The 17,684-nt window shown below is 43.8% G+C and overlaps 1 protein-coding gene across 3 annotated transcripts in view; it reads right to left on the reverse strand.

The window, feature by feature from the left end:
• tshz3b (teashirt zinc finger homeobox 3b) overlaps positions 1–17,684 on the reverse strand; it is a 44,338-nt gene that overhangs the window by 25,165 nt on the left and 1,489 nt on the right. For all 3 annotated transcript variants that reach the window (XM_074660207.1, XM_074660217.1, XM_074660197.1), the window contains exon 2: positions 16,884–17,344. In XM_074660207.1, the coding sequence (XP_074516308.1) occupies positions 16,884–16,923 (40 nt within the window). In that variant the 5' untranslated portion in view covers positions 16,924–17,344. The remainder of the gene's footprint in view (positions 1–16,883; positions 17,345–17,684) is intronic.

The raw sequence follows: 17,684 nt of genomic DNA on the forward strand, positions 1-17,684 counted from the left end.
TATAAATGGTCGATGAATCAATAGCTGCATGTTAACCAATCAAGTGTCTATTGACTGGGTTATAAGTGCTAATGAAAGGCACGCACACATACACAGCACTCCTTTCTCTTTCTGTTTCCCCCCCAACTGTGGATTACTTGTGATTCTGCATGCCGATGTGCCTTTAAATAGCCTGTGTTCTTTCATTTGGTTCAATCAAAACAGAGACTTTCATTTATGTCGCAGAGTTCTGTGATGTTTACGAGATAGTGTGAGTGTGTGTGTGTGTGTGTGTGTGTGTGTGTGTGTGTGTGTGTGTGTATGTGTGTGTGAGAGAGAGAGAGAGAGTTCAGTGAGACTGGATATAACCTGGGGCAAGGCTCGAGGCTAAATCATTCCTGGAAGAGTGGCAGAAAAGGTAGAAAGCAGAAACGTTAAATGCTGACTGATGCTCTGTCTGCTGCTCTCTCTCTCTGTCTCCCTTCCCCTGGTCTATGTACGTCTATAGCTACATGTCTCCCTTACACTCTCTCCCTCGCTATTCCTCCTAACTACCTGGGTAAGTGTCTGTCAATCTGTCCTCTTTTATGTCCTCATGTATTCATACCTATGGACACTGCACTCCCTTTTTAAAACACTTGTTTTTTGGTTGAAGAAAGATAAGATACACTTCAAATATAACAGGGTATACAGATCCTTTTAAATAATGTATGAATGCAGTGCAGTATACAATATATTTAGCTATTCATAATTGAGTTATTTACCTGTAAATAACATACAGTAAACAATAGCCTACTGGTCACAATATATTTTTTTTCCGAGGATGGCGAAGGCATGACCCGCCCTACTCTGCCTCTGATTGGCTTACTCTGATATTCTTACTGTAACCAATCTCACTCCTCATGCCTAAAACCTAACCAACAAAGGAAATGAGTACTAGCCAATCAGAGGCAGCATAGGGCGGATCATGACTTTGCCATCCCAGGAAAAAAAATATCAATAAGTATGTTTTCTTTAGTGTATAATCACCTGCTAGTAAGAACTGTTGTGTTTTTGTTACCTTAGAATAAGCCATTTCTGTCTCTGTGGAGAGTCTCTGTTAACTATTTCTGCTTGGGCCGGCGTCAATAAGGTTACTCGCTCCCGTTGCCGCCGCTCTCTCTCTCTTGCTTCAACACTCACTTCCCAGGTACACACACACACTCTCTACGTACTGGCTCTGCTCTAAATTGCAAACGCTACTCTTACAACAACTGACTCTAGATAGAGCCATTTGAGTTTTTGCATCGCCCACCGTAGCTCTCCAACACACTAACACAACAGGTGACATTAACCAGCAGAACACTCTTGTAAATTAAACTGAACTTAATAGACACTTCTGATTCTGATGAAGCAGACTCAATGTAGACAGACCGATAGAAACTAGCTACCGAAATTAAGGCTACAAACAACCCTTAATGCAATGTAAAAGACATACAGAAGTTATCATGGCCAGAACACCTTCTTTTATCTGGCATTCAAAGTAAAACACGGTTAGTAATTGATACAAAAACTACCGTTTTGGGGTGAATCATACCTTTAATTTCCTTCTGAAATACTTTTTTCCAATAAACAATAACAGATCAAGGATTGAAGTCCAAAATCTTTTATGTTTTCATAGATATGTCATTCATATATACAGATATTTTGCGCAAATTTATAATTGATCTTTGGGAAGTGTACTGAAGGTACTTTTGATCGAAGATTTCATCTCCTATTTCAAGCTAATGTCTTTTAATTCTGAAAAAAAATCTTATATTTTGTAAAAAACAGGAAAATATAAATCATCTGTGAGCGCAGCAAGGCCATTTCAGACATCCCAAAATGAGCCTGATATGCAAAAAACAAGACAATGTCTGTCTGTCTGTCTCTCAGTCTGTGTATTTCTCTCCCATGCTGTTGTTATGTCTCAGAGCCCGGCTTGTTGTGTGTACAGAACGTTTGGTTCCACCGGTGTGCTGCTAGTTCTGTATAAACTCTAGATAATAAATGGTGGTGAGAAAATGAGGGACGTCAAAACACATGGTACCCGGCTTGGGAGATCAAAGATGTGACACGGAGGAATATGAAGGCTGAGATGAACGTGTACGCATGAACACACATTTGTGCACAACGGAAACATGTATGAACAGAATGATGATCTTAGAATGATTATAAAAGGGATACATAGACAGTATTGTGTTTAATAAATGAATATAGAACTTTTCCTGAAGTGACAGGAAGTAAAGGCGGCAAAAAGGCTGAAGGGTCTAGTACGAAATAGTTCGTATGGCATGACGTTTAACCACATTAGAAGGCAACAATGTTCATAGATGTTCCGGGGTGAAAAGCTTGTCAGAAAGAGGTGAGACACAATGTTTTTTGTTTTTTTTAAAAAGGGAATAAAGAGTGCACACTCTTGGACAGTCTCGACTCGTGCACAGCGTTGCACTGGTTTATACATACAAAGAGTGACAGAAGTAGTTAGGTAAAGAATGAAAAAAAGAGAATTTGAGAGAGAAGTTCACTTTCTCACCTCCTGCCCGCTTCCACTGCCCACACATTGTCAGGGAAGCGTGGGGTGTATCGACGCTGTTCGACAGGCACTTCGGTTGAACCGTACTGACGCCTCGGTTTATCAAACCTCTGTCACGCCACTCTCTCCTCTCCTTTCTTCTCCCATTTGCCTCCCACATGGTGTCCAAAAAAACTTAAAATGCCAAAAATAATCTTTGAAATGTTGACAGAGCAGGTGGTTACCACTCAGTCTGGTCTCTGCATATAGCTGCGCGAGTGCAACTGGAGGTGATGATGCATTCACACCATGTTTTAAGAGCTCTTTCGTTCTCTCTGCCAGGCCTTTTTTAAAAATTCCTTTCTCTCCTTTTTTTCCAGCCCATCTCCTCCTAATTAAATGGAGTAGTGCCACTGACGAACAGGAGAGCCTGTTTTATCAGCACTCACTCATTCCTCTCCTCCACGAGCGTTTGAGGGAGGGGGGGGTCCAAAAGCTACGGCAAAGTCTGCAGTCATCAAATGCGTGTTAGAAGCGAGGTGGAACCATTTGAGCACGATACTGCAAAGAAGCAGCGTCAAATAAAGAGTCCTCTTCGTCTCACCTTTTTTCTATTTTTCCCTTCTCCCCCTCCTCCCCTCCCTCTCTGGGCAAACCCAGGACCAAGTACCAGCAAGGGTCATATCTTTTTAATTATCTTTCCCGCCTTTGATTAATTATTCGGCGTGACAACGGCGCGTTCGTAATGCTTTTCACCTGCCGCCGCTGACTGACGGCCCCTCTGTTGAACTCAAAAGCAAACAGCTGCTGCCATGATCGCCTAGCAACCGGCCGGTGATGGATGAGTACCAGAGATGGATGGCCACAATAAATCACCACGTCTGCCTTGGCGCTATAGAAACCTGGGAAGAGTGAGAGGGGAGGGAAGGAGGGAACATACCGAAAAACCCCAAATGTAACTGATCTCATTTAAAACGCTTACAGGCGAGTGGAAGGAGTTTTGAGAAGGAGCCGTAGAGTTTGTCGTTGTTCGCTCTTTACTTTTACATCTCCTCTTGTTTTAGCATGGATTTACGGACAACCAGTTACAAAAACAGAACATCTAAAAATAAAAACTGAAATGTTAGACTTCACTGCAGACCGATCTGTTCAGGCTGGTGCCCAAACTGTTATTGTATATGCATTGTAAAATATAAACATAAAACAACATGTGTTAGATTTGCAGTAGTGCATGCAAACATGCAAATCACACAAATTGTATTTTACATTATGAATTCTAAATTTGTGTTATTAAATATTAAATACACAGAAATTGATGGGAAAATGACATCTGCAAAGTACTACGGAGTAAAGTACTACAGTAATAGTTACCCAGCAATAATCACAGGCCGATGATTAAAACATGCATTGAATGTTATAACACACAAATTCAAGTTATTGCATGTACATGCAGGGTTGACATGCTGTATAAACTAGGTTCCTATAAAAAAAAAAAAAAATGTGTGTGCAGTGAGGCATTCATGTTTTTCCTTCAGTTTAATTATCTGCCACTGTTAGCATGCTTGCTACATGGCTGCCTTGTGTGCACTGGTAGAAAAATAGTTATGAGGCATGGTGGTTGTTTAGGGTGAGGATGGCATTGCCAAAGCTGCAAATCCCCAAATCATTACGGCCAATAACTTCCACATTGGACAGGGGAATTGATGTAAAGCGCTCAAATAATAGCTTGCCTCCTGTGCATGTAGGCAGTAGCAGCATTATAAAATGCAGAATTTAACTGCACAACAGCTGCTAGCAGAGACAACAAGGTCACGTGATGGGGCATGACGAATCAGGGAAGGACACGTCATGACTGATGAGACCCAATCAAGAAGCGAACGTGTGCGTATGAGTCATTGTTTTCAAAGGTCTCCGTTTCTGTCCATCCAGATTAAAACACAATCCGGGAGTTTTAAAACTAAAACGGGGTCAGCAGCGTTTTCAAACTTCTCCATTTTAGGGGCTCGAAAAGAGTAGTGTGAACTTTGGGCATAAATGTAGCAAAAGTTATGCGTTTTAAAACAAAAACGTATTAGTGTGGATGTAGCCTCCGTCAGGGGAGGACTCTAATGTGCATGCTCTATGGGCCAAAAAATGTGGGGTTCCATCTTTGAACATGATATCCAGTTTTCTTAAAAAAAGTTCTCCACCAATTTAGCATTGCCCTCCTACAACACTGTTGGACTCACGATAGACAGTTAAAAAAATAACGTGTCAAATGTAGAGGCTAACATGCTAGCTTCAAGCAGAGATGAGGAGCGGACTACAGAGGTCTGGTTAGCTCACTTCTTTCTGACTCCACTCCCCCAACATATTGAAGTCTTCAACCCCAATCTTCGCTGACTCGAGGGATATCACTTGAGGTTTTACGCAGCTCCCTCTGAAGCCACAAAAAGCTTTATATAACTTTGTTTACATATGCAGTAGTACTGCAACTCCTATTCGTCATATTTGGCCGCTTGGGCAGAGGTCTTTTGCGTAGTATTGTGACGCTGAAGGTTCGCGGTTACTGGTTGTGAAACGGTCGCGGTTAGGTTTAGGCAAAAAAACTACTTAGTTGGGGTTAGAAAAAAACATCATGGTTTGGCTTAAAGCTACAGACGTATCGGGACATAACGTTGCTAGTAAGGATCACTCAACTTTTGGTTTCACTTGGGACATGAATGCCGGTCCCCTGAGTAAAAGTCCTGTTTGTTTGACCCATCCACAGACCCTACCACCCATCCTTTGCGGACTTCTCGCTATTAATACTACGTGCGTTACTAATAATGACGTGGATGGGTTTACACTGGAGTTTGTTGAAAGCCCGGTGCGTCTCATACAGATGCTAAAGGGCGCCTTGGTGCGTCAATATCAAGATGCCGGGGGCCACTGACCAGACGTCGGCCCTGGGAGTGAGACCCGGAGTCCTCCCAAACACATGTAAACTGATTTTGAGTTTAAACCATCTACAATGCAAATACATTCTTAGAGAAGTTATGTTACTTTGGACCATGTAAAAGGTTTCAAAATATCGCTTCATCTGATTCCTTTCAGTCATCACAATATTACTGTGCATTGCCTTGGGAGAGGACGAACTCTGTTGACACCCATCATCAACTCCAACCTTTGACCTTTCCTGACCCCTCATGGTTATTTTTACCTTTACTCTCTCTCTTTTGTGTTTTATTTGCTGCTCAATTTCGGTCACTTCTTCACCTCACTTTGCTGTTATTCGTCTTTCCCTCCCTTTGGTGAGAACACGGCTGCCCCCCCCCTCCTCCTCCTTCTCCTCCTTCCCCCCTCCTTCACCTGCCGTGTCCTCACACACACACACACACAAACACACTCGTAGCTCAGGTTACAGCTCTGTAGCGATCCAGTCTAAATAATATAGCAGTGATGAATGGCAGGGCCAGATTCATATCCATCAACGGGCTCTTTTTTTAAGGAGCATCCATCTTCTATAAGGCCTCCCTTTGAATCAGGGAAAAGTGAAGAGAGAGAGAGACTGCACTGCCCGAACCCATGGGAGAGAGTTGCGCTTGGTTGTGAGTTTGTGTGTGTCTGTGTGTTAGACACAGTGACTGATACACGCCTGCAAGCAACCCCCAAGACACATGAGCATGTGAGAGAGACATACACAGATTGTTATTGACACACCAACACAAATGCGTGCCTGCGCATGCATCAGGGAGATTAATGGACCTGTGATTTACAATCTATACGTATTTATGATGTGAAATGTGAGTAATTGTGTGTAAAATACTATTCAAAGTTGCTGTATCAATATCGCACGCAGATGCTGTTTTTCTCCCGATCAGCCATGGGGGATACGGAAAGAACTCGGGCCCAAAACTTCTCACTCACTCACTCACTCACTCAGCAGTAATAATCCCCCATCTTTCTGTCTGTTTCTTCCTCTTCATCCCGCACTCCCTTCCTCCTTCCCTGGAGGGGTGGACCTCAGAGGCAGAAGGAAGGACAGTCCTACACACTGAAACACACACACACACGTGTGCTTGTAAACACACACAACTGCGTACGCACGCACACACACACACACACACACACCGCAATACGCTCCCACACACATGTGAGGCCCTGGCAAGGCCCTGTTTGATAAATGACACACGTCATTGTGTCAGGAGAGAAGGGTGGGTCTGTGATGTATGGTGTGGACGATGAGAGGGGGAAATCGACTGTTTGGCAGTGAGACGGCGCTCGTCTACTCGCCTCTGGTTTCTGGAAACACTCCGAAAAACACGCAGCGAACACGCATGCGTCCTCGTAAACGCGTTAACTCGCAAACACACGGTCTAATATAGAAGCGCACGCTCTAAACTGCACCAGATAGTCTGTCTGGGGGAATGTGTTCGGGGCAGAGAAAAGGCCGCCGTGCTTTTCCTTTTCAGTTTCTCCTCTTTTTTGGGGATCTCTCTTTCTTCACGTGCCACTTCTTTTTTTTTTATCAAGCCCTTTCCCTGGCTAAGTTACGGAGAGGAAGAGTTCGTCGAGGAAACAGAGAAGAAAAGGAGAGAGAAGCGACTGCTGGATCTGGGCAGGCGAGCGGCGGAGAGGGAAAGGGGGAGCGCAACGATATCAATCACAGTCCCGTTTGCAACAGAGATACTAGCATTTCAAATAAAACAGCCAAACCTAGACAAATAGCCTTAACATGGGGCTGTAACCTGAGCGCCCTCCGGCAGCACCCTGAAACTTCTCATAAAGTGGAGAAACAGAGAGGCTTCGGCTTTGTGTTTCTTTTTCTTTTTTTCTTTCCCCCTCATCGACTATCTCTCTCCTGCCTCTTTTCTCTCTTTGTCGCTAGCAGGCGAGGTGGCTGACATCTGCAGAGTGCATTTAAAGAGAAAAAAATGTGTCAGAGGAGTGTGATGCACTCTTTTGCACGCATGCACACACACACACACACGCGCGCGGGCGGCCCCCCTTGCTCGGTTTCATTAGCTCACTGGCAGGGTGGCACTTCTCAAGCTCATTACTGAGGAAGGATTTATGGCGCGGCAGCCAGTGGCGGAGAAAAGGCATCTGTCAATAATTGCAGGGAGCAGCAACTCCCATCTCCACCAGCTTTGAAATCTCATTAGGTATGCAGTTATCAGGCATAAAGATCAAAAACATTACTCAGCTCCGACAGAAACCGACCAAGAAACATTAATTAGCAACAGGCCCTCGCAGTATAAAATAAAACAGCCTTCCTCCTCACTCCTCTCATCTCTCTCGCTCACTTTTTTCTCCCCCCTTTTCAGCACGGTTGACTCTGTCTCTCTCTCTCTCTCTCACCTGCCTCCTCGCTGTTAACCCCCTTTGAGACACAAAAACACACACATGCTGAGGTGAGTACGCTGGTTTTACACACACGCGTTTCCAACCACACCCTTGTAAAACCAGACGATATCAAACGACGCATTCCCTGGTTAAACCGTCAGATTACACACACACACGCATTCAATCGGTCGCGGTGTTGCAGAGGGTGATGATAATACCCGGCATCTGAAACTGATCAGGACATGAAACAAGAAGGAGGAACAGGAGGGCCGAAAGGCATGTTGGACTGTCTTTTTGGCAGTGACTGAGTGGTGACCATGCAGCCATGTGTGTGTTTATGTGTGTGTGTGTGTGTGTGAGGAGAGAAGAGGAAGGCGCTGTCAGCCTGAGAAGGATGTCAGCTCGGGGCTGGCCCTGATTACCAGGGCCTCAGACGGGTCCTCGCTGGCTCCCCTGCCTTTCATCACAGCCACCGTCACACACACACACACACACACACACGCACACACACACGAGACTGATGGCTGCCAGTCTGGTCTAGGTTGAGCCAAAGCCTCCGTGGGAAAGGGAAGCGAGGGGCTCTGATTGCGCGAGCGTGCGCACACACACTCACCCATATGCGCACACACTTTGCAACATAAAGACAACCCCCACTGAGGGTAAGAAGAAACCCAGACCTGGAGCTGAGCCCAGATGACACTCACAAGATACACACACACACACACACACACCTTGTCTTCGTCCTCCTACTGGCCCTGCAGCTCCTTAAACTCCATGAGCCTCTTCAAGACACGCACACACACACACACACACACACACACATTATCCCCTGTCTCCTGAACATGACAGCGAGTATAACCGGCTGTACATGCTATAAAAATATAGCTAACCACGAACAGAAGCCAGTTGTCTTGGTGGAGACAGCTACTTGACTGAAAAAAGTTTTTCTCAAAAGTTGTAAAATGATTGAAACCAAAGAGAAACTTGATGTCATTCAGAGTTTAGATTCCAGTATTTGATGATGACCCTGATTTTAGGACATGTTCCGTGTGGGCCGACCACCCCCCCAGTAACAGTTTCACTGTAATACAGCAGGTCTGGTGTAGAGCTTATACTATAGGATCCCAGTAAACACACATATATCTGCTTTGTGTCAGCACAGGAAGTGTGTGTGCGTGTGCGGAGATCACTCCATTTCCTGTTTTAGCCGTTTTCCCAGGGTGCCTCGGTGTGGGCCCGTCAGCCAATCGGACCTCACAGCGAGGGGCTGCTGGTTGGATTAGGGCCAGTAACCTTTTGATCGCTATTATTACAGGTACATTTAAAGTCTATTACATAGTTTGACAGTGAATATTATTCCAACACAAAACACTAACATTATTAAAATCAACATTTTGACTCTCTCTGTATTCTATATTCAGACAGCCTATAGATTTCCATTATTTAACATTTTTATTTACTAAAGAATTGCGCAACCCGCCTCCACATTTTATTATCTCTATATATATATTTTATTCTATTTTTTAATTAATTTATTTTTATTTATCTAATTCTTGTTTTTACTCTTATTCCAGTTATTATTCTTTATTGCACACTATATATTATTTGCAACTTTAATTTCCGTCAGAAAACTTCATTAAAAGCCATTTTAAGATAATTGCTCTGATTTGTTTGCTAAATTTATAAGGATATTATTAAGAATAATATAAGAAACATGTTCCAAAGAGACACAATATAAGTATTTTTAATACATCTTTTTTTTCTTCTCCTTCTTGTCTTTGTAAATATCATGGGAAATGAATTTATTATAATTTTTCCATTGTGCAACCATCCTCAAACATACCTTCAGTTGCATCTGGTGTTTATTGGTATACATAACTTCATGCCAAAAAAAAAGATCCAGATGCACATTCTTTAGCATATTTCTGTGCATGTATGTGTCCTGTGCTCTGCAACCTCTCTTGCACCCAACAACCCATCGCTCTCTCCTCACAAAATCATCTTTGGGGAGGAAAAGGAGAGCGGGGAGGAGGAGGAGGATAGAGAGCGACAAGAGGGAGAAGAATTGGGGAGAGGGGGGGAGAGGAAAAAAAAATGAGGAAAGGATGCAGCCTTGTGAGCCAATTTAAGAAATAACTGCTGATGCATCAGCTATTGACTGTTTGAGCGCTCGTGATAACGCTCAAGGCGAAACTGGGAGCAAAATGACAGCATCAACTGCCTGCAATAAAGTGCAGTGCGCCAGACCAAGGGAGCTCTAATTGACAGCTGTCAACCTAATGGGAGCCATGACGGAAGATTTTGGGAGAGGGAGGAAAAGAAACACTGTTTATAAACCATCAGCCACTTATCCTCAAGGAAGGGAAGGGAAGAGGGGGGAGGATATGAGGGAGCTCCAGCTCCCCTCCCTCCCTCCCTCTCTTCCTCCGTCTCTCTGTCTATGATTGTCGTTTGTCTACTTGCTTGCTTTTTCATTTGCTCCTACTCTCTCTTGCCCGCGCACATAATCTTTTTTTACAATCTCATTACCTTTCTGTCTTTCCCTATGATAGAATATTTAACTATGCAACAGTTCTCCCACTTTATATCTTTTCTCCTCTCTGGTTTCATTGTGGCAGAGCGGAGTGGGGCAGGAGCACTGAGAAAAGCAGAAGAAGGCCATAACTAATCACAATGTCAGTTAGCTGCCTGGGAAAGACTCACTCTGCACAAAGTAATGCAGCGAGCAGGACTGAGACCGGGACTGGAAGTGTCTGAAACATGGTACGTTTTAGGCTAGCGAGGGCAGATTTGGGATTTGGGACAACTTTAACCGGCCAAGTTAGCTCGCTGGCGGTCATAAAAAATGTGGTTCCCAACCTTTGTTGCTTGTGAGCCCATACTGCAAAGCGATGTCTGACCCTGCAGTTGGATATCTATAAGTAGTGAGCCGTTGAATCGAAGAGTGACTTTCCTTCCACAGTTTCTTTTGAATATCTTCCCAGTTCTGAACAGATCAAACTAAAAAGTATTTTACAAGAGATATCCAAAATAAATTTGGAATTTTTATTTTTATTATTTTTCACCCCTAGAATTTTCTGGCGACCACATAGATTAATCTTGCAAACCTATGTGGGGGTCTCGACCCCCGGGAACTACTGGCATAGAAGAAACTGGTGAAAATGTACAGAGAAAACAAATGTGTTTAAGATCAACTTTACAAAAACAAATATCTATTCTTAAAAAAACAACAAAAAAAAAAACAACACTTCAGATGGAAATGTGGTGATTACAACGAATGGACAACAATATAAGCCTGATTATTAAAATTTTTAAGATATTATTGAAAGTCTGAACCAAGTTCAAATCTCTGTCCTCCGTCTGAGCGTCAGTCAGACCTTTCAGGGCAGTGACAATAATATGAAACACATTTACACATTTCTATTTTTACAACTAGTCCCCCGGACAAATCTGAAAGTGATCCTGTAGTCTGAGCAAGTTAATGCAGTAAACTGATATGAATCAAACTGTAATCAAAAGTTGATAACCACTTGATAGTCTGAAACCAAAGGACTGAGGTTTAAAGGCAATGTCCTTATGTCGGAAACTCTGCTTTTGATACATTTCTGATAAGTACAATTCTATCCAATATGTCATACTAACGGAATAAATACTGTTAAGACTCAGGGAACCAAATACTTTTATTACACTTCATTTGTATTCTCCCTCAATATGATCTGTCAGCAGGTTCTAGTTACATCCGAGAATGATCAGATGAATGATCAGCGCATTAAAAGAAAAAAAATAAAGAGTTCTTGTGTTTCAGTTTGAGTGAGGTGGGAAGCAGTCGGAGCCCAAAAGGACCACCACCTTTCAGATTAATGTACTGCAGATGGGAAACTGTTATTCAAACACATCCACTTCATTAGAAATCAAAGCGGACGACTTTCACTTCAAGGACGAGCAACCTCTGAATTTCATCTTTCAATGAGGGACTTTTAGTAATTCTTCTACCATGTCGCGTATGTGTCATTTCCTGGCAATGAGCTTTTGTAATGTTGAAGAGAGGAAAAAGCAAAGTGCTAAAAGCATCTCCTGAATAAGATGACATGTTTTATCCAAAAGTCACAATTATTAAAATAGAAGAAAGTTTGTGTGTCAGCTAAAAGTACCGTAGCGGGTGATAATGTAGAATGCCTGCCTGACATTGCATTATAGCTGATAGTGGGGCTGAAGCAAAGGGCCGTGTGAAAGGTGTTCTTTATAAAAAATATAATTTTTCACTCTCTTAATCGTTAATACAATTATCAAGACCTTTTTTAAACAAGGTTAATTAGCTTCATTATATCGACATGTTTCATTAGATCCTATTGCCACCCACTGGATGGGACTAATGCAAGGTGCCACTGTATTATTAACATGTTGTATTTTTAACAAACAAGATCACATAACATGTACTGTGAGATAACAAAACGCCCTGTACTTGTGTGTCATCCACAGCTGAACAATGTGTGAGTGTATCTGCATTGTGAGTACATGCGAGTGTACCCACTCCCTCCTGTGAATCTGAGTGTGTGTGTGTGTGTGTGTGTGTGTGTGTGTGAGTGAGTATATTTAAATGGGCCACTGCATCTCGACTTAGATCCACCGCGAGTGCAACGTTAACACACATCAAGCATGATTAATCTCTCGCTCTCATCTACAATCAATCACGCGCACACACGCCTGCACACACACAGAGAGGCAGAGAAATCACAGAAATCAGCTGCTTTTCCTCCTCGGCTGCCATCTATCTCGTGTCGGACAGAACCAGATCTGTCTTTGACGTTAATATTTACATAAATCATGCTTAGCCTCTTTGGACACCATGCTGATGATAGGTGTTTCTGAAAAATCAACGCGGGGGTGAAAAATCCTCCCACTCCGGGAAAGTGTCATTGAGTGGCTAATAATGACCGGTGTCAACGTCATCAATCTGCAGCGGGCTCGCAGGAGAACAATACACCTTCACTCGTACACACACACGACGCTATGTTAACGCCATGCAGCTGCTACTTACTGCTAAACATCCTTCATTTTAAATACCTCCAAACAATAGATTTGTAGTTGCACATGTGAGGATATAAGGTATGTGGAATTTGGAAAAAATATACTTGATGTTTGATGTTCAAGCTTCCTCTCCCGTAACAATGATCTGTTTGGTCTAGCCTGGCTTTGAAGCCCACAGACAAAAGCCCAGCGTTCATCCGAGCTTTGTCCTTTCCTGATGTCAGGAGCGCTGAAAAAATAAATACCCTTTGGTCAGAAAATGGTGTATGTGTGCGCACGTATACATGCGTACACAAATAAGCCCAAGTGTTTTAAGGCACACACAACGTCGCCATGAAAACTCCTCAATGAGCGACCTGGATTAGCTTCCTATACATGACTAGCGGCGTTCACACGCATTCCGCGCCACTGGTGTCCAAAGCCTCACCTGTGGTGGGGTTGAAAAATGATGTGTGTGTGTGTGTGTGTGTGTGTGTGTGTGTGTGTGTGTGTGGGTGGAGGGGGGGTTGTGGGTGGCAAATGAGGACGATGTAAGATCAAGTTGATTACATCCAACTATGCCGCTAGACCTAATTGGCGAGCGTGACAGTGTGCTGAGCTTGTCATCTCCAATCATTAGGCCTGTCAGAGATCCATCAGACGCTCGGCTAATTAGGAGAACGCTAATGAAGCTGGCAAAACAACTCCTCTTCTTAGACGGCTGAATGCGCTCCGTCGCTGGGGTGGGAAGCGTGTTGGATGAGAGAGAGGAAGAGTGTGCGGGATCACCGCGGAAAAAGATAGAGAGAGAGAGAGAGATGTGTAAAGTCGAATAAATTGCTCGTACTGCGAGCAGAAGAAGTTGGCTTGTGCGACGCCATGTTCGAGTGCATCTGCATATGGTCTGTTTTTTGGGGTAATGACCAATTAAGACCACATGAAAATCTCCAAATACGCAGATTCAAAGGAGCCGCTCGACAAACACGCTGACCTTTAACCAGATTTACGAGTTTATGTCGTTTTAGCAAATTTGATGGTTGAGTGAATCGCCGAAGCTCGGCGCGATCTATCTGCCGTCTTTAACCGCAAAAGATTGCTTCATTTTCTGGGTGCAGGATGGAGAGACCGAATCAGTGACATAAAAGAGAGGAAAAAGAGAAAAAAAACTTAAGGTTGGGAGTGTGCTCTCCCCCCCCCCCCTAGCTCCTAATCAAGGCCTATCATTTGCCATCCTCCCATAACTCTTGCCATCACTACGGCGCAATCAATTTGTCATCACTCTTTGTGTGCCATGCAGTTCTCCTCAACCTTATAACTTGCAGCTGTGAGCGAGGGAGGAGGGGAGGGAGGGAGGGAGGAGGAGGAGGAGGAGGAATGAAGGGTAAAAAAAAATAGGAAGCTGCCAATAGTCTAAAAATGAAACTCCTCCTTCGCCCTGCCTCGTGTTTGTTCTCGTCCGCTCATCAAAGAAATAAATGCCTCATTTTCTCTCACTGCCGGCGCACTCACTCGCTCATTCCAGCTGAACAAAAAGTCATCTCGCCGCACATCCATCCATCCATCCATCCATCCGTCTGTCAATCCACCCGATCCTTTACCCCCACCCATTGTGTCCATTAGGGCTAAAACATTTTGATCAAGCAAGGCCCTGGGCTGAGAACACATAAGACTATCTCTCCCTGTGTGCCAGCCTCTGATTGACCATTAGGGCCATTGATGAATGTGGCTGTCAGAGGGCAGACAATTAAATCAAATATGAAACAAAGTCTCTCTGACGGGGCCTTCTGATGGAGCAAACCAGTCTTCCGCCTCACGATTAGGCTAATAGTTACATTTTTCATACCACTCTACGTGTGTGTGTGTGTGTGTGTGTGTGTGTGTGTGTGTGTGTGCGGCGGATCACAAGCTTGTTTATATGTACTGTAAAGTCATTGCAGCATGTCTTCCGAGCACGCGCCGCTGCACATATGTAATTATGTGTAGGCTGTAGGCATACTCGGAGATATTTCCTCGAGAGTTACACAAAGTTGCAAAGTGTGCAAAGGTAAAACGGCTTACAACGAAATGTTAAAGGTCACACATGAATCATTGCTAATTCACTACAATAAACACAAATGGTAATTAGTGTTTTCTTACAAGACGAAAAGCTGCAGAATAAAACAAGGATTTGTTTAATTGCCTGAAAATCTTAAAATGTGGAAACGAACGCGGAATTATTAGTGTCGTAAATGATTTGAAGAGAACCCCAAAATTCTCCCCTCCACTTCAGTGGGAAACATAAAATAAACGCTGAGTGCAGTTCTCTAACCTCGTCGAGTCCGAGGCGAAGAAGGAGGGGAGGGAGGGAAAAGTAAGAAATCAAAGCTCATAAAAGTGGGGGGAAAATAAGACACAAAGACGCAATTAAACGATGGTGTTAATGGCTAGAACTTTGCGAGGCCAGACGTGACTTCAGCAGGCCCCCTTTTGCTTTGCTACCAGAGTGAGTGAGCAAGGGAGGGAGGGAAGGGAAGGAGGGAGGGAGGAGGGAAGGGAGGAAAGCAGGGAGGGGGTGATTTATTGACACTTATCGGGAATGAACAGATCAAAGGCTCGGCCAGATGACAGCCGATCAATCAGGCGTCAAATCAAAGATGGCAATTGTCCATTAAAGCTCTCTTCCAGTATGCACTCCCTACCCCGGGCTGTGAAATAATCTTTAGACTAGAAGAAAAGACTTTTTTCCCAGAAACTGAAGGGAATTAGAGAAAGAAAACAGACTGATGAAAAACAATCTCGAAGAAGAGAGGTTACTATATTAAAGTCTCGAAGGTAATGACAAAGAACAAACTCTAAGTTTGTATGTGAATATTGCAGAAATACTCTGATACGATGGGGGATAAAATACACTAGAAATGCCACTATGAAAATCCAAATTCCTGCAGAGAATATCACAACAACATGATGGTGTAACAGTATCGCTGGTAGGCAGGCAAACACAAGCTACATTATGTTTCAACGAGAGAACGATACTGATCATATAAGACAAACTACAAGAGTTCACTTTCCGTAATGTATCGGGATGTTTTAGTGTTAAAGGCCTCTGTGACAGTCAGCTGACCCTATAGGGCTCCACCGAGCCTCTCCGGTATACATCCGTGATCCCACAGTCAATATCTACGAGGAGAAGGAGGCGCCGTGAAGGAGTAAAAAGAGGCAGACCTATAGGAAAGATCGAGTTCTCTGAGGGCGAAGTAGGGGAAAATGAAGAATGGGGGAAAAAGGCTTTTCACATTGAGCCCTCTCACACTGACGCTCCGGTACACCGAGGCTGACCTCTGACCTTTTTTGAGAGGCAGTAAGATGATCGCTCTAACTATACCGGGGTCACACCTGTAAAACATCCTAACCCTCTTTCTCTGTACATGAAAAATATCAATAATCTACAGACAACTATGTGCAGTTTTGATTCATCCGTAACTAATCATTTTGTGTATAAAACGACAGGAAATTCACGGTTTTCCAAAGCCTCGGATACCAGCAGTTCAAAACACAACCGTGATACACAACAGAGACGAGCAGAGAATACTTTGCATTTAAGTGGCTTGAAAAGTGACTCAAAGATTAGAGTTGTTTTTTTTCCATTGATCCACTATTTAACGCCTTTCACCACAAAAGGAACAACATTGTTTACCAATTGCATTTAAAGAAAAAATAAGAAAAATGTGGAGTTAAGGATCTTTGGTATTTAAAGGAAAATACTGATAATGTGTTGTAGTTGATATTGGACATCAACAGATTAGGAGGAATTATGACAGAAATTAAAAAAAGTCTAGTATGTGAAAGCAAAAGTTGTGCTGAGAGTATACTGGAGCTGTGAAAAGTAGATCCAGAGTGCTAGATGTTTCCCTTGTTAGTTTACAGCAACACAAAAAGAGGATGAGAGGAAATAATAATGAAAAGTAACTGAATGAGGGAGGAGGAGGAGAGGGGGAGGCAAAATAGAGAGAGAGAGAGAGAGAGAGAGAGAAAGAAGGAGAGAGAGGTGAATTGCGTTCAAGCTGAAGCCAGTCCGTACCTGCGGCGCGCCGAGGCGCCTCCTGCTTCCTCCGCGGCATGTCGGCTCCGGGTGGCCGGCAGGGAGTTGTTCTGTGGCCCCGCTGACTCGACTGCTGCCTGGGGGATCCGCGGAGCTTTGAGACTCAGTTTCCACCCCCCCTGGGTGTCGCTCTCAGGGCTCCCACATAGATGGGTGTGTGTGTAAAAGGAGGGGAGGCAGTTTCTCGAACACAAAAATAAAAAAATCAGATGCCAGTAGATGCGAAGATCACAGAAAAAAGGAGGAGAAAATCAGGAGCGTGGTTCCTCCTGGTGCGGCTGCTCTCTCTCTCTCTCTCCGTCCGTCCGTCGCTCCTCCGGCTCGGATGGACGCGATAGAAAAAACAAGAGGGTTTTTTTCTTTTAAAAAGGCGCCTTGCTTGTGTTCTCCCGTGTGATCCTCTTTTTTTTTACTTGGCGTCGTTGGCTGCAACAGGCGAGCTTGAAAAGGGGGATAAAAACCAAAATGATCGCGTCAGTCAAAAGTGCGCAAACAAGGAGACAAACACATCAAGAGCTGACACAACTGAAGCCCTGCGACTCCTCTACGGTTCAACCTCTCCGCCAATGATAGGCGTCACGTAGCTCTCTCTCTGTCTCTCTCTCTCTCTCTTCCACCTCTCTCTCTCTCTCTCTCTCTTTCTGTCAGTCATTCTAGCCCCGTTTATTCCAAACGGATCGGGGCTAATCAGAAGCCTTTTTTGGGGTTGAAATGTGCGTAATGTCAGTCATATATACTGCAGATGGATGTGGAAGCGAGCTATAGCAAAACACATGGTAG

The sequence above is a fragment of the Sebastes fasciatus genome, chromosome 2, assembly GCF_043250625.1.
Source record: "Sebastes fasciatus isolate fSebFas1 chromosome 2, fSebFas1.pri, whole genome shotgun sequence".
NCBI classification, from domain to species: Eukaryota; Metazoa; Chordata; class Actinopteri; order Perciformes; family Sebastidae; genus Sebastes; species Sebastes fasciatus.